Below are 23,965 nucleotides of genomic sequence, written 5' to 3' on the forward strand. Positions count from 1 at the left end.
CCCCCCCCCCCCACTGCGGATGCAATTTGCATTTAAAAAAAAAAAATCTGCATGCAGATGCATTTAACGTTATGTGTAGTTTGACCCTAAGAGTTCTCTGGGGCAGGAAGCAAAATCAATATATGTTCCTTGAAAACACATATTTCTTAGTTGCTGAAAGACCAGCTCCATTAGACTCCTCTCTCAATTGTCATCAGCAGTCACTCAGTCAGGCTACCAGATATGGAACTGCAGTGTCTCTCCATTCACCATGATGAATGACCTGCAACTTTTGGTTTCTCCTCATAATAATAATAATAATAATAACAACAACAACAACAACAACAACAACTTATACCCACCCAACTGGCTGGGTTTTCCCAGCCACTCTGGGCAACTTACAGCATATATAAAAACCTAGCATTAAAAACTTCCCTTCAGATGTCTTCCAAAAGTTGTGTAGTTCTTTATCTCCTTGACATTTGAAGGGAGGGAGTTTCGCAGGGAGGGCGCCTCTACCAAGAAGGGCTTCTGCCTGGTTCCCTGTAACTGCTTCTCACAGGGAGGGAAGCAGCAGAAAACCCTCAGATGAAGACCTCAGTGTCCAGGCTGAGCAATGGTGGGTGGAGATGCACTTTCAGATATACAGGGCCAAGGTCGTTTAGGGCTTTAAAGGTCAGCACCAAGACTATGAATTGTTTTTCGAAACATTGGGAGCCAATGAAGATCCTTTAGGACTGGTGTTATATGGTCCCGCCGGCTACTCCCAGTCACCAGTCTAGGTCCTGCATTCTGGACTAGTTGCAGTTTCCGAGTCACCTTCAAAGGTAGCCCCACATAGAGTGCATTGCAGTAGTCCAAGGAGGAGCTAACCAAAGGATGCACCACTCTGGCAAGATAATCTTGAAATCTTTCCATTCAAACTGGTCACTACAAGAATTCTGCAAGAGCACCTGCTCCTGTACTGACCTACAAGGCCGCTTAGATCATCTGGGGGAATATTCTGGTCCTGCTACTGCATCCATAGGCGCCGACTCCATGGGGCCTGAGGGGGCCCAAGCCCCCTCAAAAATTCGTTTGGGGGGGCTCTGCCCCCCCCCAATAATTTAAGAAAATTATTAGTTATATTATGCTTTGTAAAATCACAAAATTATGTTGGTATTTTTTATTTTCCTTGTTTGACGATAGTTACCTTTTAAAATACATTCAGTAATGAGTTAAAACAAAGCCACTCCCGATCTAGAGAGGGAGTGGGGTTGCGGGCTCTTGACCCATCAACAATCTCGCGGGGCTGGCGTCAGCCCCGCGAGAAGCGGGGATTCCCCCTAGCTCATTAATATTCACTGCCCACGGCGGCAGCCAATCGGCTGCCGCAAAGGGCGGGCCCTCACAGGTTCACTTAAGGTCGGGGCAGCCCGGGGCTCGCCCCTTTCGTTCCCCCAGCAGCAGCGGTTTGGAGGTCTTGGGCCCCCCCCCAATATTTTTTATAAGTCGCTATGGGCCCCCGCCCCCCCCCCAATATTTTTTATAAGTCGGCGCCCCTGACTGCATCCTACAAAATATCATAGGGCAGTGACCAAACGTGAGCATTTCCCACTTTTCCCCATATTTTGGAATGACCTTCCTTTTGCCATACATGAATCAGCAATCATCAGTTCCATTACACATCTTGTAAAGATATATCATCTAGTCCAGGTCTTCCCTGACTCATGAGATGGTTCCCTGTTTTTATTTGTTTGAATTCTCTAGATTCCTGTTTGGATATGGCTTTGTGCTACTGTATAACTGGTTTTATGTTTTGTTTTAATTATACTGTTTATTGTTTTCATGTTGCATTGCGTGCTTTTAAATAAATAAAATAAGAAACAGTGCCTGGGTTTGCTTTTTTCTATCATCGCTCTCCACACCTTTTCCTTTTGTGTCATGTCTTTTAGATTCTACACCTAAGGGCAAGGACTGTCTTATCACTGACATTTATAAGCTACTCAGGGAGCCTATTTTGGATGAGGAGTGGGATAAAAATGGTACAAATAATATCAACTTTACAGTCAACAGACCAAAAACAAATACTCAACTGTTGTTCCATAATACAACATAGATATTGAATTCATACAGTCTTTCAAATGTATTCATTCCTCCACTGGTATTTTTCCATGGGCGAAATTATTAATTCAGTATCATCCTTTTAGTGTCTTAAATGGGACTACTTAAAGTTGCAGTGGTGGAGATGCAGACCTGATACTACAACAGCTGCATTAGTAAGCAGTAACAGGTTATGCTGTTAATACCACTAAACCTGAGTACCACTAATAATTCCCTAATAAAGACAAAAAGACGAATCCAGAGCAAGAAGCTTATACCTTAAGTGTTTTCACAGCTGAAAAAGATGGCTTCCGATGCATTAAAAAGAATTATTACTACATAGCCTTCTTAGGCATACTATAATGCAAAGGTGCGTGTAATTTTAAAGTAGGGATGGAAAACCTATCGTCAAGAGCCTTGTGAAGGCTACTTGGCAGAGCTGGTGAGAGTAGGAAGAGGATTAGGAAGAAAGTATGAAGTTGGATTATATGAGGGGGCCGGCTGTCTAGAAGGCAGTGATTTGGGTGCTGGGAAAGGGCCAAGTGGGTTGTCTGGAGATAGTCCTGTCATCAGATGACCTTAATGTGATAGCAGAGCCACCAGACATGACTCCAGCACCACCTCCCATCAGTGAAGTACTTGCCATCCTATGGAACGCGGGTGGCACTCTGGTCTAAACCACTGAGCCTCTTGGGCTTGCAGATCAGAAGGTCGGCAGTTCGAATCCCCATGACAGGATGAGCTCTCGTTGCTCTGTCCCAGCTCCTGCCAACCTAGCAGTTTGAAAGCACGCCAGTGCAAGTAGATAAATAGGTACCGCTCCGGCGGGAAGGTAAACGGCATTTCTGCGCGCACTGGGTTCTGTCATGGTGTTCCATTGTGCCAGAAGCAGTTTAGTCATGCTGCCCACATGACCCGGAAAGCTGTCTCTGGACAAACGCCAGCTCCCTCAGCCTGAAAGTGAGATCAGCGCCGCAACCCCAGTCGCCTTTGACTAGCCTTAACCATCCAGGGGTCCTATACCTTTTACCTTTACTTCCCATCCTCAGGAGCCGTGGCTGAGACCAGATCAGATGGTGATCTAGGCATGTCAGCTTTGCCTTCAACACCAAGGACACTGTGATGATGGTGACAGCAGAAGCAGACTCAGCCCACTGGCAGAAATGCTTGCTTGCTTGCCTAGTCCTGTGGCTTAGGACAACAAGTGCATGAACGATTGAGCCCACCCAGTTCTTCAGATATGGAGCACAGGGGAATCTCAGTGGCCGGACCAACATCTTAGTCCATATCTACCCATGCAGCTTACTCTGTTGTGAGCTTCTGAAATGTGTGATCTGATCTATGTTTGGGCATTGTAGTAAAGTTTGGAATCAAACCTTTTACAATACCGGAGCTGTGTTCAAGTACTGTGTCTACAAGTGGGAGGGAGGAAGCCTATGGTCTTCCAGGTTGGAATCAGCCCCGACTAGCATGGACAATGGTCACGAAAAACGAGAGCTGAAGTATAACAACATTCTGAGGGCCATAGGTTACCTGCCGCTGTTTAGAAGACTGCATTGGGTTTTAAAAGTTCTGTTCACTTCACACTCATTGTCAAGCCGAATTTATTTTTTTAAATGCGATTCCCAAAAAGAAATGCCCAAAACAAAACACAGATAACTGGATTGCCTGGGTTTTCCAAAGATGCTGCCAATTTCACTGCAATCTACTGGTCACTTAAAAAGGATCCCTGACAGTTAAGTCCAGTCGCAGACAACTCTGGGGTTGCAGTGCTCATCTCATTTTACAGGCCGAGGGAGCCAGTGTTTATCCACAGACAGTTTTTCTGGGTCATGTGGCCAGCAGAACATAGCCGCTTCTGGCACAACGGAACTCTGAAACCAGAGCAGCACACAGAAACGCTGTTTACCTTCCCACTGGAACGGTACCTATTTATCTACTTGCACTTTTTTGGCGTGCTTTCAAACTGCTACGTTGGCAGGAGCTGGGACCGAGCAATGGAAGCTCACCCCGTCACGGGGATTTGAACTGCCTACCTTCTGATTGGCAAGCCCAAGAGGCTCAGTGGTTTAGACCACAGCACCTGGAAGCAAATCTCATTAAACTCAGAGTTAGTTAAGTTTCAAATAAGCACCACTGAATAAGCAAGGCTGAATACCAGTGAAGTGCGAGTTAATGCAAAACTTGAATGCCTCTGAAACTTCAGCTCTGAGTAAAATGGTCAGGAAAAAAATGCCTTTATGCTGTCAGGTAGTGCCACTCCTCCAAAATAATACACATACCAGTAAGCATCACGTAAACTACAAGATGTTGAAGTTATGTGGCTTGCCAACACAGAAGAGTTGCTATCTATGCACTTCTTAGCGAGTTGTGATAATCAAGTTTTTCTCATGTGCAGTCCTTGCTTTTTTTTTTCTAGGGACAGAGCAGTTCCCCGTCCACCATCCCCCCCCTCCAGCAATCACCCTCTTCCCCTCCCTTTTTTAATACCAGACAGGACACAGTCTGGCGATTCAGGGGCTCACGCAAGCCAGACTTCCTTTAGTGCAGCCCTTTGGGTAGAACTGCTAATCCATCTTACTAATTAACAAGATAATGGTGGTTAGTCAGAAAACAGTATTAATGCTAACCATCTAGGAAACATCAACAGAAATGACTTGGCCTTTTCACTGGTCTCCGGTAGCCAACCCATGCAGCTAAACAGAAAGGTATTTAGATGTTTTGAAATCTGGACATTCAAATGCATCAGAAGTAAGCACACTTGGCAGAACTGCATCTGTTTGCTGGAAAGTCTGGTGAGTTTCTGCTGAACTCTTGGTTTGGAAATGAAAGCTTTTTCACAACTCTCTTAATATCTTACTTTTAAACAATGTGCAAAAATAGGAACGGTGTAATATAACCAGAATGAAAAACATGTGGCAATTATGTGACACATACCAAGACCTACACAAGCTTAGATTGATAGATTAGATAGATAGATGATGTCATTGTTGTTATTGCCTTTTTAGTGATCAGTATCAGTATCAAACTTTATTTCGGTCACAGACCAACAGAAGATTAACTGAACACATCCATAATTTCGAGCTGTACAATACAGCTTACAGTATGTATAATAATGCCATACAATGTCTTTTGAGTGTCAAAAGTATAGCAGACAACGGAAGAATTAAATTCTGTAGAAGAGAAATACAAACAAAAAAGTGTGCTTCGGGGGAGAAAGAATTGGAACTTTAACAATCTGCTACTACAGAACTGGAAAAAAAGTTATCTATTAGACGAAGGATTTCTATTATCTGAAGTTCTACTGCGGCAAACAAATACAACAGCTTTCATTCAGCGATTGTCAAAAAAAACTTTCCAATGTGCCCACTGCAATGCAGATGCCAACCAACGAATCAAAGGCATTCAGCAACTAGACAAAGAGGGTTTGATGCCAACCTCGGTGCCACTGGCAACCATTATTGGCATCAAGCACATTGTCTGCTTTATCCTCCCCCACTCTGCCGGCACTTGACAAACAAAATGGCGGTTCTTGTAGAAACGGAACACAGCACAAGAGCTGAACTGATTGAATCAAATACTACCAAATGATTTTATGGACTGAAACACAGCTTGAACCAAACATCAGAAACAAGCCCACGAAACCTTTTTCCTTCAAGCGATGTATAGCTTTCACAACATTTAACATTAAGATGAATCCAAGAAACACTGGAACAAGGAGGAAAACCTTTCTTTCTTCCCTTTTTTAAAAAAGTATTTATTCTGTGCTGCGTGTTTCGAACACCTGTGGACTAGGAAATCATTTTATCCTAATTTGTTTCCCCATAAAAGTGGTACGAACGCAAGCAAGCGTATCAAGTAACCTTTAATTTCGCTTGTGTCCTGCAAATTCTAAGAGTAGACCCATAGCAAAAACAAAAAACAAAAACAAAAAACAAAAACAAAAAGGAAGTGAAGGAGAGACAGGGAGAGTTTTGAGGGGAATGGCTGGGAAGGAGAGTCAGATAAAGCTTGTCAACAGAAACTTGATAGACTGGTCTATATTTCTTCTTCCAGTACAGATCTGGGAAGCAAGTAGAAGAAATCCTCTTTGTCAAAGCACACACAAAAAGGACTGACATTTCTAGATCAGGAAATTCTCAATATATTGTAACATTGCTCTCTGCTCTGCAATGCGGATGCCAACCAACAAATCACAGGCATTCTAGGCTAAACAAAGAGGGTCCGATGCCAATCCTGGTGCCACTGGCAACCATTACTGGCACTCAAACTGTTCTTCCACATGCTTTTCGCCAACGTTTAAACATGTGCCTTATTTTATCCTTTCATTCATTTAAGAACTTTGTCCTTTTTAAAAAAATCCCCCACCTTGTCCAACAACTGATTAGATTGCTACGCCTTATTGATGAGGCATTACCAAATAGATTTTTCATATACCAAAATAGAAGACCAATCCGCTATAAAAGAGATCATTACTCTGACTGACATTGTGCTTCTACCTTTTGCAAGCCTAGCAACCCTTGGTGCCTTGCCTGCCAAAACACAAAAATGAGATTGAGAGCGCGGACTATTCTGAGAACCATTTAAAAAAGGGGGGGAAAGAATCCTTTATATATATATATATAAAGGAAAACTGCCAAGGACATATTATTTCAAGCATAGAAATACTAGTCGTTTAGCAGATTTCGCCCTCTCCCACAAAAAAAAACCCCTGATAGCATACAAAGAGGATGCATAGTATGCAATAAATGGAAGGTTCTCTCAAAGGTGACTTGGTACAAAGATATGTACCAACTTTACATCCACTGTTATTTTTCGCAGTAACTGCAGAAAGGCTGAAAAATTCAGAATGATTGCATGATTCAGGCTGATTTAGTGAAAACCAAAAACATCCACTAGGTATCACTAGCAAAATGTTGTTCTTCATCTCAGCCCTGCTCTCAGTTCAAGTGGAATATGTATCAACTTCAACAGCATCTTAAGAAGAACAGGTAGGCAGGTACAATAGATGCTATAGCTACGTTGTTTTCATCTGCATTTGACTTTCCAGTGTGCATGAGGCACACATCACCTGGTTATAGCCTTCCTTAAAAACACTTTGAGGTGCAAATAATAATAATAATTCATTTTTAACACAATGCATTTGTGTTAGCATATACCTAACAAAATGCATATGCAAACACCATAGCTTATTTCCTCCTTCTTCCAAGATTAATTTGCAGCACAATCCTAAAGATGTTTACCCTTTCGCAACCCTGCATAGGATTGCAGTCTTAAGAGTCATGTATCATAATTTTCAGATGAAAATCACAGCAAAACAGCTGGGCCACAACTGGAAGGAAGCTAACTGTCTTTAAATCGCATTGAAACCAATGAGGTTGAAATCGGTAGTAACTTAAGTCGAGTTGAGATTTTTATCAATTGAAGTTGCTCTGAATTGGGGCCCTTAATTCTGTTTATGTTTCTTACTGCTAGAAATGAGAACAGGAAAGTATTTTCATTAGTATATATTAATCCTACAATAGATACTTAGTCATATTGTATTATATAACGATTCCATGTGAAGTTAGGACTAAGCATGGCGAACAAGGATGGAATCATGTAAACTGAACCAGAACATTCAACTTTCAAAGTATTTTAAATTGTAGGTGAAAATCACAAACCAAACCACCACCACCCGTTTTACTTTTAATTTCATCATTAAGTTACATAACATATCCTTCTTTTATACTTGGACCAAAAATATGACCTCCTGTCTTTCTTTTAACTACCTTCCAACACCAGGCCGATTTATGCAAAAAGCCACCAACTCCAAACATTATGGGATGTAAGTTCACTTCTCGAAACATGTTTGTTGTATGACTTGAAAACAAAACATTCATTTACCTGGGATTTAGTACCAAAAATACATAAAATGGAAAGCAATAATCTAAGTATACAAACAGTTCCGATAGTGACTGCTTATGTGTTTTGTTACATTTTAATGTAATGTCACATTTCCATATTGAAGCAACATTTTTAAAGTTTGTGTATGTTATGGAAATTATAATTTGCAAAAATATTTGGAGAAAGATCAAGCTATGAACACCAATTGTGCCTTGAACAACATGAGATGTTCATACAACGAGCGCTTAGTGCATATTAATATCCAGATGCTACATAGGCCATACTCTAAAACTGAATCTTTTTTATAGGGGTTAGAGCGTTTCCTTGCTAAAACCATGAAAGAGATAGGAGGCAAGATTTGATATAAACAGATATAAATCTGTTTAAGTAAGTGCATATAGCTTTGGCTCATTTGCTCGTATCAATAGATTTACCAACATTTTTAAACTTCTGCTCTGCAACACACGCTGAAAGCTTCCCCAATATTTCGAACTTCCCTTTTGGAACAAAAGCTTGGCGTGCATTCTCAGAAATACATGTCACTTAAATGTACAAATATGCAAATTAGCATGCACCTGTGTACATGTATGCAGGGAAATAGATATGCATATTCTTTGGCTTAAAGGAGAAAGGTCTAAAGGGGGTTCAACATATTCATACAAGGCAAGTAACCTACCTTGATCCTGCACGTAGTATGCCAGAAACAAATCAAGCTCCTTGACTGATACTGTTATGTGATGTGGCTGAACACAAAGTGCTGGATTTGTGCAATGGGGGGATTTCATGAGCCGCTCTCCGTCCGTACTTTCCAAAGGGATACCTTTAAAGAGGATCACCATGACTAGATCCAGACGCCAGACTTTGTCTGCCTGTCGCAGGCAGTCGATTCTCCTAATCTTACCCTTCTGGTCAGGATTGGACAACACACAGCACGGGTGCTTCTTCCCGGTAACAGTTAGCACAAAATCCTCCCGGTACTCTTGGCGGATATCTTTGCGCAGTTTGGCGAGAAGCCTGGAAGCCCACTTCTGTTTAATTTCAGGCTTTTCACTAAGTAGCTCATCCTTGACTGCTCTTTCCTCGTCCTTTGACATTCGCTTTTCATGTTTCTTAAAGTACTTGCGTTTTCGAGCCTGAAGGTTGAACCAAGTGTAGGCGATTGCACGGACATGTGGGAGAAGTGCCTCAATGAATGGGTGAAATTCATCCTGTTAGGAGAAGAAACAGGGTGGGGTAGGGGGGAGAGAAAAAACTAAAAGATCAGTTCTGTTTGCATGGTGAAGGCAAGAGCAACAGTCCCCCCCCCCATTTCTAAAGTAAAAAATGAATATATATATAAAAAAGGCTTTAATACCATGAGCACTAGGTGCTTTTCATTTTATTTAACCACAGTTTCAACTTCCAAAAAAATTATAAATAACTGCTCTAAAAATACTTCCACATTTAATTTCTTGAATTCGTATGGAGTTTTGGTTTGCATCAGATTTGCCCCCCCCCCCCACACACACACAGAGCCCTTAGTCTTTGGCCCCCAAATGACAACTCAAATATAACTGCTTCTTAAAATAAGAGCAATAAGTGGCTTCTAACATTTGCAGTTCAGATGTGCGACCAGCTACAGTACCATTTTTGCTAAGACATCCCAGCAGAACCCTTAAGAAGGTAGGTTTGAACTGCACCACACATTTCTCTTCCCCGTGGCACAGAAACACAAAGCAGACGCGTGGTAAGTGCGGTGCTATACAGTTCCCACTTTTGGAGCACGCTTTCAGCGAGAGACCGATAGCTCAGCAAAGAGCATGCGCTCATAGAATTTGATCCATTTCTCTTATCAATCGCCCAACATTCCAGCGCTGAAACAGGGTCATTCCAGCGCTAATGATGCCTTCGGAAAGCATGGGGAAGTTAAGGAAAGGAGGCAAAAAGGAACATGATGTACAACAAGAGCCAAACCACCTAAGTTTTATGCACCGCACAATTCTACCTTTCCTTTCATAACTTTGTGAAACAAAACTTTACGCACTCAAGAATTAAAATCGCATCATTATTGCTGTCCCAGCAATTTTGCTCCACTCTACTGTGGGGGGTTCAATGCCTTACAGTGTTAGTTAATTTGTTAGCTGGTCACAAGTATGTGGCAACTATTTGGGCACCCCCCCCAAAAAAAAAATCTATCTCAGGCATACAATGAAAATGGACAACTTGGCACAAACTTTGCATTCTTTGTGCTTCAGCTGTCTGTGGCAGAGTGACATTAACACTGCATCGTTGGGTAAATCCTGCTTTTTTAAAATACGTGTTATTTATTTATAGTTCTAGAGAGCTCTTCCTATCATCAGGCTATTCCTAAAGATTCATATATTATTTTCCTAATTTTGATATTTATTGCAATTTAGATTCTATTCATTACTTTTGGCAATTATGTTACTTCGTGAAGTGGAAGATGCTCACCTTAAGGTTTCATCTTACAGACATTTCTTTCTGTCACATACGTAATTATTTTGTAACCAAAACAGCCTAAACACACATGGCAAGTTAATGTATGGTTTTGAAAGAAAACTGTGCCAAAATAAGAGCACTATTGTTGCTTCCCAACCTTTGGTATATGCATTTCTGAGTGGTTCTAAAGTTATTTTTTTTCTTCTTAGACTGTTTTTAACTGTTTTTTTTTTAATTTTTAAAAAATCACTCCATGTACTTTCAAACTAAACATTGAAGTCATGTTACAAGGAATATAATGCTGATGCTACAATTGTTCCCTTAGAAATTCAAACTGTATTTTTCAGGCGGGCAAAATGTTAATACACACTGATAGTAACATGTGTTAAATTTGAAAGCAGGTCAAACTGATCTAAATGAACTATTTTATATACAATATATATTTAGGATGGAGGTGCACATTAGATTAAAAGATTGAGTATATTTTATTGCTTTTATAATTACTGCATAGATTGTGCAAGCTGCTGGTTTTCGACCCAAGGAGTTAGTACTGAACAAATAAAGCTATGCTTGTATTTTTGTTACCTAATGTTCTGTATACTAAGCCTTGCATTTTTAGAAGTAAATAAAACAGAGGTCTTCAGAATTACTGCAGGTTTGTTTTTTTAAACATAAACCTTCCCCTTCTATAGAGAGGGAAATGAACTAAAATAGAATGGATAGTATGAAACTCAAAATCATTACAATATAAAGTGAAGCAAAGTGGCAAAAGAATCATTAAGTAAAGTGATCAGTAGTGTTTTGAAGATTTCTGTCACTTTGAGGGCTACACCATGGAAAGAGTTAAACCACAATCTGCTCTTTGTGTGGGAAGGCAGCACAGTTCAGAGCAACCACAGCCCATGATAAGACTTCCTTATCTCAATGCTTCTTTTTATTTTATTTTATTTTTTTGTTAACTACTACAGTTTATTTCTTTCCTTCAGAAAAGAATTGACCGTGCAAAACAGCTATTCCAGAACTCTGGACTTTAATAATGCATTTAGAAGAAAGTGGCAAAGCAGGCCGATTTGCAAGAAATGAGTGAAGTGGTGGTATCTGGTAGTTTTAAAATTACTGTGCAAAATAGATTTAAGACAGCGTAACACTGATGCCAAGGAAGGGCCCTATTCTGTCAGTGATATAGTCCAAGTACAGTATTGTGGATCTTACCAAGAAAATTGTGAAGCCTCGGACTTCAGCATTACTTTTAGGCATGCGCCAAATACTGCCATAAAGCACCATTTCTAAGCATGTTTAAGTACAGTAAACCCCATCAAATTCAATGGAACTTACTAATACACCTAAATTTTGCATATTTCAGCTATGTAAGGACCTGCTAAAATCAGAAGCATAATGGATACAAAGCTATGAGGAAACATATCTACTGCGATGAAAGTGGAAATAAGAACAGATGTTATTTAAACATGGAACATATATTTTTTTAATAAAATAAAAATTAAACCCTAATACCAAACCCTGCCATTTTGCTGTAGCATAGGATAACTCTATAATCTTCAATATACACCTGGGATATTTAAAAAAAAAATGCTTGAAAATAAACAACTCAAAGTTTATTCTAGCTGAGACCTGACATCACAGACATTCTCCTCAAAACTGTTTAAAGGATCATTTATAAAAGATGATATTTTGCGGAGAGTACTGACAGACAAAACACTGCAAATAAAGATGCATGTTGCAATTGCATGTGGCAAGAATTATCATGAATAATCAGCAATCATAATTGCATTTTGCAACCAAGCTACAGTTAGAAAAAGCTTTTCAAATGTTCTAACGTGCATTGGCAATTTGTTCATTGTACGCATTGTATGGCAATTTGTATGCATGGACAATTTGTACAAAAATTGTTTATTTAAAATGGTTTATATCTATTCTGCAACCGTAGTATAAAATGGTCAAGTTTCCTCTCCAGAATAGGAACATGGAAAAGTATTTTCACATAACACCTTCTGTCCTTCCCATCGATTCATTTTCTAGTAGATGTAGGAGACTATTCCCCCCCCCCCACACACACACAAAAAGATGACTCCATAACAATATGTTTAAAGGTATGCAAGCTGCTTTAACTGACTTTTCTGTTCTAAACTGAATCAAAAGCAATGTAGGGGAGAAATAAATTATAGCGAAACCTTTAGGTTTGCTGGACTACTTCTGCAGCCAAACTATTAAAAAGTTTCTTAGAATCTGAGCGTTAAAAAGGATCTAACATCTATGCCGCAGACCTCAGAAAAGAAAAGCTTTTATTAATTGTACAAAACTGAGGAGGGAAGTATTCTATTACTAATCCTCCATTCTGCATAACAAATATAGATCTCATAGGTACGAAATTCCAGCTGACATCTCACTTACTGTTCTGTCCTACTGAGTGTAGCTGAGTGTGATCCCAAGTTAGTGTGCTTCGGATCACAATCTTAAAATACAGTAACATTTCCACTTCAAAGAAAAAGGAAAAGTCAGGCGTACTGAATTCTTTTTACTCCAATGTCTCCTAAGATTTCTGTGCACAGATATTTTATAAAGCACTGTCAGGACTACAACCACAACAAACATCAATTGCTGTGCAAGTGTGGGGAGAATGGCAGCTTTGGGGTTTAATTTTGCTAGATTTTTTTCTCTCCCACAAATGTATATACAGCACAGCAATATGCCATTCAGTATTCAGAAATTAGTGACATGCAAATTGACAGAGCAAATAGGACTTAGAAAAACGCTGGACGTACAAAACTTCATTTCAAAACTTGGAGGTACGTCTAAAAACCACTCAAGAAGTATTAAAATGATGTATTGCTAGGTTTGTCATGAAACTGTTTGGAGCAGTGGGTTGTATACAAACTGAACCTGAACAAACTACTTATCTTGCATAAACCAAAAGTGATATTTAACCATGCATATGGCAAACAACTGATAGAACTCACTCAAGAGCATTTGTGAAAATATTGTATTAAAAAAAAAAAAACGCACAGGAAAGGAGGCAAATAGACAGGAAATAACAACAGACCATAACATATACATAACAACTGGAGGTGCCTTTTAAAGTTTCAACTTTGAAGGTAAATTATGATACATATCTTGTATCAGCACAGAGTAGCAGATAATGAAATCAAGGCAGCGTTCATGTATTTGTAAGCAAATTCCACTTAAACTAGCCAAACTTATTTCTATGCAAATGTTCCCAATATGGAGGTGGAAGTATCAAATTTTGCACGCAGCAGAGTACCTAGTGAATGAAAAAAATATGGTAATGCTGTATGTCTAAATCTATTACAATATACCTATATGCTGGGATATTGACTTCTTTTTTGACATGTTTCAAATATCTTGCAACACCTTTTCCCACCTGTTTTGCACCAGTGAAGTTTACGTTCACTTGCTGAAAAGATCCCCAAGTTAATCACACTTTGATGCCAAACAAAATATAAACAATAAAAAACGTGTCAGCCAAAAAGCTACATGACTGTATCCAATCACTGAATAAGCCTTATCATTGTTTAAATCTTCATTCACAATGCTGTGAATGCCTCAGTCCTTTGGAACCACAATGGCTTCTAATTGTCAAATGAAATCTTAATTATTTAACTATATCGCAATGTATGCCACAGAAATATTAAACAACTCGGAGCCTTCGTTCTTTCCACACCTATTAGTCATATAATTGCAGATTAAACCATTCAAATTGCACCCTGCTAAGATTTTAACTAGAACTGTTCAGAACTGACCTAGAGATTCACATTTTACCTGAAATATACTCTGACCGCTTCACGATAAATGTTACTAATGTTACACACTATAGACCCTTCACATCTCACATGGCGCTATGCTGCAATTTATATTGGATCAGAATCTGCAATCCGTGTCTTTTATTTATTTATTCTGAAGCTTTTATCCTGCCAATCATCACAAAAGACTCACCATATGTTAAAACTATAAATACCTTCTTTGCATCAAAGCTATTTGCAGTTAAATCTTTTTGTAACATTATTTGTCCAAATGCTCTACCAAGTAGTGGAATGTATATGCAGTACATAAAATAACTCTTTCTAACGTTCTAAAGAATATGCAAGCCTGCAGGCCAAAAGTGACAGCAAAAGTTTAATTTTGTTTTTGACCTTGGACGTCGACTTTATAAAGTTACAAAAACCGAAGTAAAGCAGGAAAAATGTACTGGATAACCAAATGAGAACTTCTACTGCTCAAAGACTTTTTCTTTTATTTTATTTTCAAACGAACCTCACATTACTGGAAAGGCTATACAGTATATGATAAAATTCAGCATGGGATCATATTATGTTTCCACTGTCAATGCTTAATTAAAAATAATGGAACACTTTTTCCTTTTGTCACTCAGATACCTAAACAGAAGAGCTGAAACGATGGTAGCAGCAATAGTATTTTCTGGTCTAGATCAATACGATTCATACCTACATTTTCATTATAGACATTTCTAATATATAACCACTGGGATTTATTTCCTCCAGAAACAATTTAACAATATTTAGCAACATCACCGGTATTTAAATAAAATAAAATGTTGCATTCCTTCTTCCGCCCCGCGTCCTTCCCGCACACACCTCGAAGAGTTAAGATTTACACAACTTAACAAAACACATGTAATACAGTTGAGGTCTCTCCCCCCCCCCGCAAATAAAGTCCGAGCGGCTCGAACAGTTTGCAACTCTTACAAACCCACCCGCTTGCCGAGCGCAAGTTTCGTGGTGTTTTGTTTTGTTTTTGGATTGGTAAGAAAATGCGATTAATATCTACCTGAGTGAGACAGATGGGAGAATACATCATGACTTCGCTCTGAGAATGCACTTCTGCGGAGAGAAAAAGTATCAAAAGCGCAACGGTCTCATCTGTTCATGTTACAGTCATCGGGCGAAATCGGAATCAGAAGGAGCGACCGCGGAGCGCCGCGAGTTCCCGACAAACCCCAGTCCTCCTTAAATAGCCAAAGAGATTCAAGTTCACTCCGAGCGCTGGATTTCCCGGGGTGAAATCCAATCTACACTTTTTAACCCTCTTGTTCTCGGAGACTCCGTCTTGGTGCTGCTGCTGCTGCAGTTGCTGCTGGTGGATTGGGGCTGCGGGGGGGGGGAGAGAAACCGGATGGTGGGGGGGGGGCTGGATGGATGGAATGCAGCAGGAGTTAAGGAGGAGGGGGGGGGTTGGCGAGACTTTTCCCTTCCCTCGCTCGCGCTGCCTTTTGCACCACCACCACCCACTTCTTTCTTTCCCGGATCTGCAATCGCTCTTGGAGAAGCTGTCGCGGCGCGGGGGTTGATACACCACGGTACTGTCAAACCCCGTTGCCAAAGTTCAAGGTTGCTGCGGCGGCGGAGCGGAGCAGGAAAGAAATCCTGGCGCGCGCGGTGATGGCAAGGCGAAAGTTTGCAAAGGAAGAGAGAGCCCTGTGCGCTCGAGCGCCAGCCCGGGAGTGTGCGCGCGCGCGTCCCCCCAAGGCTGCAAAACACTTCGCAGCAGCAGCAGCAGCAGCGCGCAACCGCCGGGCTTCTTTCGCAGCAGCAGCAGCCTGTGCCTCTCTCTCTCTCTCTCTCTCTCTCTCTCTCTCTCTTTCTCCCCTCCCTCCCCTCCACCCCCTTTCTCCGTGGATAATGTTCAGAGCCTGCTTTCCAAACGCCCACTGTAATAAAAATGATCTCTTGAAAATTCAAAACGATCAATCTCTTTCTTTCTCTCCCCCCCCCCGCTTCTTCTTCTTCCCGTTCTCCTCCTCCTCCCTCCTTCCCCTTCCCCCTCCCTCCTTTATGATCTCCTTTCTGCAAGACCTGGACGTTCAAGAAGGGGAGGGAGGGGGTGTCCATGTGCGTGTTTTTTGGGGGGGGGGAGTTGCATTGCACCGAGCGCACTTCTTCGGGTCCGTCCCGTCCCCCCCCCCCCCAGGCTCAAGCTCTGCTCCCCCCCATCAGACTTCAGGATTTCGGTTTATTATTTCATTACACCATCGACGCTCGCCCTCCTCCTCCCCCAGCTGCTGCCGCTGCAAACACATTCCTTTCTGAGCCCCCTCCCCTCGCCGTGCCTTTTTCCTCTTTATTAATCATCATCTCGCACTGTACGAGAGCTCGGCTGCTGCCCATTTCGCAAACATGCTTTTGCACTTTCTCCTGCTCTCGCCCTCCCCTCCCCCCCCCACCCCATGGTTAACCGTTAGGGGGAACTCTGTGCTGGGGGAAAGGAGAGAGGAGGGGGGTGCGTCTGGGTTTGGGAGAGGAGGACGCACACTGGGGAGAGGTGGGGGGTGGGTGGACGGCGGCGGGGAAGAGAGAGATTATTTGCAAAGCGCAAGTTCCCCGAGAGCGCCAAAAGAAGGGAACAGCCCAACTTCGCTCCTGAAAAGCTCCCGCTGGAAAATTCCCGCACAGAAAAAAAGTGGGGAGGAGGGGGGATAAAAAAAGGGAAAGTGCAAGGGAAAGCAACCCCCCCCCTTAAACAAAATAGTCCGCCGCTCTGTGGACATTCGATCTAGCAGTTGCGGGGGAGGCGTGCGGGGGGCTACAAAGCCGGAAACTTTGCCAGCTCGCCACTAATTAGCCAAACAAGAATGGAGAGGGGTTGGGGGGAAGGAAATGTGCGCCGGGGGGTCTTTCTTTGCAGAGGCATTCCCAGCACGGGCAGCGTCTGCAAACCTCGCTACCCTGTCGCCTTGCATGTGGAGCCAAGGTCACTGCATTGTGTAGCTAGTGCTGGGGGGGGGGGCAAAGTGGGGAGGGGGTCTCTCTCGCTCTCTCCCCGTTGCAATATGGGGCTGGGCGTGCTCTTGCAGAGACCCTGTGACGGAACGGAGTTGGGAGGGGGGGAGGAGAGGAGACGCCCTCCTCCCGGGGAGCCCCTTCCACGTGGCCCCTATCCCCCGCCCGGCGGCAGAGGAGCCGCCGCGCTCACACGCGTGTGCGCTGCTCGGATAGGCTGCTTTCCCGTCCCTCTCCGGCGGGCTTCCCCCCCCCCCTCAGCTCAGCTCAGCTCAGGGAGGGAATCGGTGGCGGGTTCCTCCTGAGGGGGGAGGAAAGGAAAAAAGCCCGCGGTAGCAACACACTAGTCTGCTTTCAATCTCGCCAGCCAGCTCGTGCCAGGGAACTGAGAAGAGTTCGCGCGCGCGGGTTGCAGCCTTTTTTCGCTTCAAGGAATACAAGCGAATTAAAACAACGCAGGCCGACCAGGTTCTCACACGGTGCGAAGATCCGGGAATATACTTTTGGGAACGTCTCCCGTCTCCCTTTTCATTCTGTATCCCTATATATATAAACTCCTGGGGACAGCTGCCCCATGCATGGTGTAGTCTAGTCCATGAAAGCTTGTGTGCCATAAGATTATTATTTTTTGCATTTAAGGTGCTGCAAGGCTCTTCGCTGTTTTCCTGCAACAGACTCGAAGGAACCCCCCCTCGCGGGTTGACAACATAAAGGTTGCAAAAGGACAGCCTTCTTAGGTTGCCAACTGGGGAATTTATTTGCCAACTTATTGCACCAGAACATTGCAGCACTCCTTTGCTTAAACGCGCCCACCGCTCACCCTGCCCTGCCTCAAATTCTGCAGACTTTGACCTGATGAACCAAAACAGGCAAAAGCGAGACTCTTCCACCAGGCCAGCGCCTGCCTGCCTCCTGCCTCAGGTAAACTTTCCTCCTTGGCCTCTCCCTCCAGCCCCTTCCCCCCGCTGTGTAAACTGTCCTGAAGGGACCAGTGACTTTTCCTTTTTCCCTTTTCTTTTTTCTTTTTGCAAAGTGGGATTTATTCACATCAGGCATTTCACAAGGACACATCAAGAGAAGCAGGCAGGTTCAAGTCAACCATGAAATGGTCACTTTTTAACCCCGTCCTGTCCTCATTAGGGAAATACTCAAACACAACCCATTCTCAAAGGGGTCTCTTAATGAGGGGAGCTTGCCAAGTCGAGCAGCTGCAATTGCCATAAATTTACAAGCCAGAGGGAGGGGGAGGAAACGAGAGAGGGGTTGGTACAAAGCAGGTAATGTCAAAGCAAATGGCTATGGCCAACAGATTAACCCTTCAAAGGCAGCCCACCTCAACTGTAGGTGCACTTCCCATCGGTGTAAACCCATAGAAATAACACTTTTTTCTCTCTTATTAAGGAGTGCTGTAAAGTAACCACTTTAGAGTACTTCACTTTAGAGTGCTTTGCACTAATATAAGATGTGATAAAGTTATTTTGGGGTGAATCACACACAATTTTTAAAAAATATCAGAAAATGCTCTAAGGCCTACAGGGTGACGAGGGGGGCGACAGTTCTGGTTTAAAGACCTGAAGTTTCCTTTGTGAATAAACATTCAGCGTGTCCTCCATTAAACTGCCATAAAAGACAAATTCACCAACATACTTGAACACACCTTTTTTCAGCTGTTGGGATTCTTGAACAACAAGAGTCTTTCTAAAACACACACACACAAACCACTGAACTATAGACATGGCAATTTTGTGAATGACCCAGATTGTGTACACACACACACACACACACACACACACAAAGCAGCCAAAATCTTTATATATCTGTTTAATAGCACTGGAGATAAAATAGTGACCTGCAGCACCCCATAACATAGCTACCAGGGGACTTAAAAGCATTCTCCCAATGCTACTCTCTGGAAACTGACCCAAAGTAGGATCAGAAGGAACTACTCTGTATTACAGTGCTCCCTATTTCCATTCTCCTGAGCTGGTTGGGGAGGGTACCACAGTCAATGGTATGGAAAGCTGAAGAGAGATCAAGAAGCAGAAGATTGGTTACACTCCCCCGACCCTCTCTGTAACAGTCATCCATTAGGGCAACCAAGGCTGAATGAGTCCCATGTTCAGGCCTGAACCCAAACTAAGACCAATGGGTTTCATTGGAACTGATGTTCCATAAGAGCACTGGTCTGGCCCAGTGACCCATCTAGTCCATCACCCTGTTCTTATAGTAGCCAACCAGATGCCCATTGGGAACCCAAGTAAACACTGCACTTGTGTGGTCTCAGAAGTCTCAGGTTGTAGCATTCCTTTCAAGCTATGAACTTTTCGGTGGCCTTGAACAAGCTACTTTCCAGGAGAGATAATACTGCTGACTTAGCTCCTTACAGGGCTGTTGGAAAGACTGTTGTAATGAGAATAACTTTTGGGTAGTCTGAAGTGCTCTTTGCTCACACATTACTCACATTTAGGAGTCTCCGTGCGATCAAGGGGAAGTAGGGCGGTGCAGATGTCCTCACCCTCAAGGCTGAACAGGCCCCACATCTGACACATGTGTTAAGACACAGAGGGTCTAAGTGAAGGTCTTCATAATACCTCTGTGCAGTCAGGGTTCCAGCTCCAGGGAAGCTCTATGTATGTAGGCATAGCCTTCACCTGTACAGATGTCCACACCTAACATGTGAATGTCAGGGTCAAAGGAATGCAAGGACTGCAAGGGCCACCAGCACAGCCCCATAATTTTTTGATCACCTAACGGGCGCAGGGGCAGAGTACTTCCATTTACATGGTTCCATTGTTTCATAATTACCACCTCACATGCACCATGTGCACAGAATTCTGTTTTTCCGTGTAACTGAACTTTCGCAGCAAGACCATCAGTTTTGTGTAATAACAATGAATACATTTTAAATGTCTTCTTCCTTTCATCTCTGAAAGCGGGTGGTGGATCAAGGTAGTTTTCAATCTTAGAATTACATTCTCAGTGTGAACATCATGGTACAGTGGATGCTCGGGTTGCAAACGTGATCCATGTAGGAAGCACATTCACAACCTGCAGTGCCTCGTCTGCGCGGGTCGCGATTTCGTCTTCTGGGCATGCGCAAAGCTCAATTTAATGCATCTGCGCAAACACTGAAACCCGGAAGTAACTTGTTCTGGTACTTCCAGATTCAGCACATTGCACAATCCAAAAACACGCAACCTGAAGCGTCTGAAACCCGAGGTATGACAGTACATGGAATCATAGAGTTGGAAGGGACCATGAGAGTTATCTTGTCCAACCCCCTGCAATGCAGGAATCTCAGCTAAAGCATCCATGACAGATGGCCATCCAACCTCTGCTCAAAAACCTCTAAGGGAGGAGAATCCACCTCCTCTTGTGGGAGTCAGTTCCACTGTCGAACAGCTCTTAATTGTCAGAAAGTTCTTCTGTATGATTAGCCGGAATCTCCTTTCTTGTAACTTGAAGCCTTTGGTTCCAGTCCTACCTTCCAGAGCAGAAGAAAACAAGCTTGTTCCCTCTTCCATGCAACAGCCATTGAAATATTTGAAGATGGCGATCATACCTATCCAAACTGTCCAAAACTATTGTGAATCAGTACAAAACTGATTTTGAAGGGAGATCTCAAACCGCTAACAAACAGAAAACACCGCAACATAGAAACAAAATTGAAAGTTTCACTTCGTTTTGACATTAAATATCCAGACTTGCACTGGATCAGTCCCATCTACAATTGTATATCACACTGCATTGGCTAGTTTGATCCTTTCCAAGGCCTGGAGCACCCATACTGTTGTTATTGTAGCACTGGTCACTCTGTGACAACTTCACCAAGTTCGCTTGCACAGCTTAGAAGCACTTGAGGTGTTGTACTTAACTATCATAGCCCAGCTACTCATCCCTGCTGGACACTTAGAGAGGGTGCACAGCTTTGTAACATGAAGGCTATATAGGTTAAGTCATTCAAACTATTATAACCTAGGGATAGGCCATTTCCACAGGTATCACAGTGGTGACAGTAACATGTGTTCTGGTCCGTAATCGCCAAAGATGCTACATACACAAGAACCAAATGCCACCAGTGGCAAGAACAGCATCCATAGCATGTTTTCGTTCACATCAAGAGAAGTAAATTAAATAAGCTAATTGCTATGGTGCACAGCTGATAGGTGCACAGCTGCTGGCTTTATCACAATACAAAAAAGGGAGGAGAGTCACCTATGGAAGCAATCCATACACACACACACACACACACACATATATACACACACACACACACATATTCATATTCATAGTGTAAGGAAGCTGTGAAAACACAGATAACCAATCTTCATTTCCCATAAGAGGAAATAAAGTAAGAGACGAGCTCAGTGACGTCTGGTGCAGAGATGGGGAGCCTCCTGAAAACTACAGTATGACTGTATGTCTGTCCTCAGGTGCCCGACAGATACAGATTCACTCACTGACACACCAGCAAACCAGCAATACGAGCTTAACAGACAGCAGTGCGACTGCAGGCTTTTCCAGGAACCAGACTGAAAGCAAAGAGCAACCAAGCCCATTCCATAAAGACATCCTTCAGAAGGGAGGGGAAATTCTGTTGTGATTCATCAAAATGAATGCCCATCTTTAATAATCTAAGCATAATAACCACATGCTAGCAACATTCACCAGCTCTAGAAAGTTTCTCCCGAGGATACAAAGTACAGTAATTACTTAAGAATATACAGAAGCATAAACAGGTAACACACACATGCCAACCCCAAACATGCTCCTGGAGGATATTTTATGGTAGAGTGTCATTTACTGAATTAACGCAATAGGCTTTGTGAGAGATAGCTCCTCTGCAGAAGGCAAAACATAGCAAATTGCACTTAAGTATGCATAATTCAACACAGGAAGGCAAGACAAATATGAGGAATACACTGCCAAAAAATGTAGAACAAGTTCTCCTTTAATTCTACACAAATGTACCATATGACTTAAAGAAACCAATTGTGTAGCTCTCAGTACATTTCCTTTTCTTAGGCACATCCGTTTCGGAATATTTATCTTTTGATGGTGCTCAAAACACATGAAAACCCTGCAACTGTTTCCCTCATGTCCACAATTCTATAATGGTTTCTGATAACAAGTTTTAATTTTGACTGCTGTGGAGGGATATAAGCAGTCAGTTAGCTGGTCCGTTTGAGAATGAAACATATAGCATTGTCTTAAATAGTACTTGAAAGTATGTCCTCAGAACCCAAGATAGCACAGAATACTGCGAGAGAGAGAACCCAATTAAGAGTCTTGTACTGCCTGCACTACAGTGGAACACCTCCAGTCTTCCTGCAATGGGAAGGATTAGACATTTGTGAATAAGAAAAGGAAACAAAAGTTAAAATAGGCCACAGAGAGCTTTCCATAGTACAAAAAGTACCTTTTTAATATAGCCACATACCTTATTTGTCTCTAATTATATGTCTAGATAGCAGAGAATACTGGGCTACTTAGACTTGCTCTTCACCCCTGCTCCCGACATCCCAGACATGTATATATTTATATTTGTCTTGGGGGACAACATTAAGTTAAGAAATTACAATGTTAATTATGCTACTGCCGGTATAAACATGCACAGTTATTAAAGACGTTGCATACCAATCTGTCTGCCTAAATTTCAAGCATACGTACAGTTGAAACTCACCGAGCAAGCAGCACTGATTTCAGTGCAACATACGAGGTTAGCCAGCTCAACTGTATGCTTAATCAAAAACTAGAAACTCTGAAAGGTCGGGTTAGCTTTCTCCACCCCACACCCCAGCCACTATTAGACGGCGATTCAGTGTTTCGTTCTATTGGGCTCAGAAACAAATGCTCTTATTCTTTCTGCCTTAACGCACGATGCTGCAAAACTTTGCACACACATTCCAAAGTGCTTTGGCAATTATATTTCTAAGAGGGCAGAGAAAGCAGAAAGGGAAAGCCCTATGTCTGGATCACTGATAACATAGGAGTCTGTCCATTGTGCGGCAAAGCTCTACTTTATTTATAACAGCACTGTAAAACCCAGATGCAATATGAATACGTACATTATCTCAGCAAGTTCTATTACTTAAAGATGTGTTTCCTCCCCTCCATACATTAAAACATATATTAAATTTTAGTTTGTTCCTATTTACATACTACTGTTATTATCCCAATATACCATTAGGATGAGACTACCATTCACTCATGATACTTTAAAAAAAAAAATCTGTATCTTGTTCAAAACTCTTTATTTGTGTTCTAAAGCTATTTCTGTGTGAGGAATCAGTCTTCCAACTAAACGTAAGTGCATTTAAAAACATTTACAAGCATTGTAGTTTCACACCGTGAAGATTCATAATACAGCAATACTGTACATTTTAAATCAGTAACACAGTCAGTGTTCCTTGGAACAATAAAATAAAAAGCAAGTTAAATACTGTGCTACAAATCTTTGCCGAACTGTTTCTCTGGGTATGGGTGTGTTTTCACATGTGCAAGCACACATGTGCTCACCTGTTCAGCAAAAAGGATTTTAATTTTAACCTTAATTAGAAAATGACTGCAATTGGGGGGGAAATAAATGTAATTGCCACGATTTCTAAACGCACATCAGATTTTTATGCATTTACATTTCAGCACTACTCTTTTTATTTTATTTTATTAAAAAAATGCCGCTGAGCAAAACTGCACTCTGGCTACCAAGCTGTGAATTAATGTCCTCGCTTAGTAAAAGTTTTCCTAGTCAAAGAAATGTGTGCACATAATTCATGCATACTTCTGAGTACGCAGCTATTTAAATGTCT

General features: G+C 42.1%; 1 protein-coding gene and 1 long non-coding RNA gene across 18 annotated transcripts in view; one reads left to right on the plus strand and one right to left on the minus strand.

Moving 5' to 3' along the window:
* LOC309332595 overlaps window positions 1–23,965 on the plus strand; it is a 417,968-nt gene that overhangs the window by 245,952 nt on the left and 148,051 nt on the right. The gene's annotated exons all lie outside the window — the stretch shown is intronic.
* The window catches only part of NFIB (nuclear factor I B), a 296,978-nt gene that overhangs the window by 182,304 nt on the left and 90,709 nt on the right, over window positions 1–23,965 (minus strand). For 13 of the 17 annotated variants that reach the window (XR_014152063.1, XM_081845173.1, XM_081845180.1 and 10 more), the window contains exon 2: window positions 8,624–9,155. Coding sequence is in view for 16 of the 17 variants with exons in the window: in XM_081845173.1 (XP_081701299.1) it covers window positions 8,624–9,155 (532 nt within the window). In the remaining variant the exon portion in view is untranslated. Of the gene's footprint in view, window positions 1–8,623; window positions 9,156–9,571; window positions 9,590–15,207; window positions 15,496–23,965 lie in introns of those variants that run through there. The other 4 variants (XM_081845183.1, XM_081845181.1, XM_081845175.1 and 1 more) reach the window with 4 other exon arrangements.

This window comes from Podarcis erhardii (assembly GCF_964252035.2).
Source record: "Podarcis erhardii genome assembly, chromosome: 17".
In the NCBI taxonomy this organism is placed as follows: domain Eukaryota; kingdom Metazoa; phylum Chordata; class Lepidosauria; order Squamata; family Lacertidae; genus Podarcis; species Podarcis erhardii.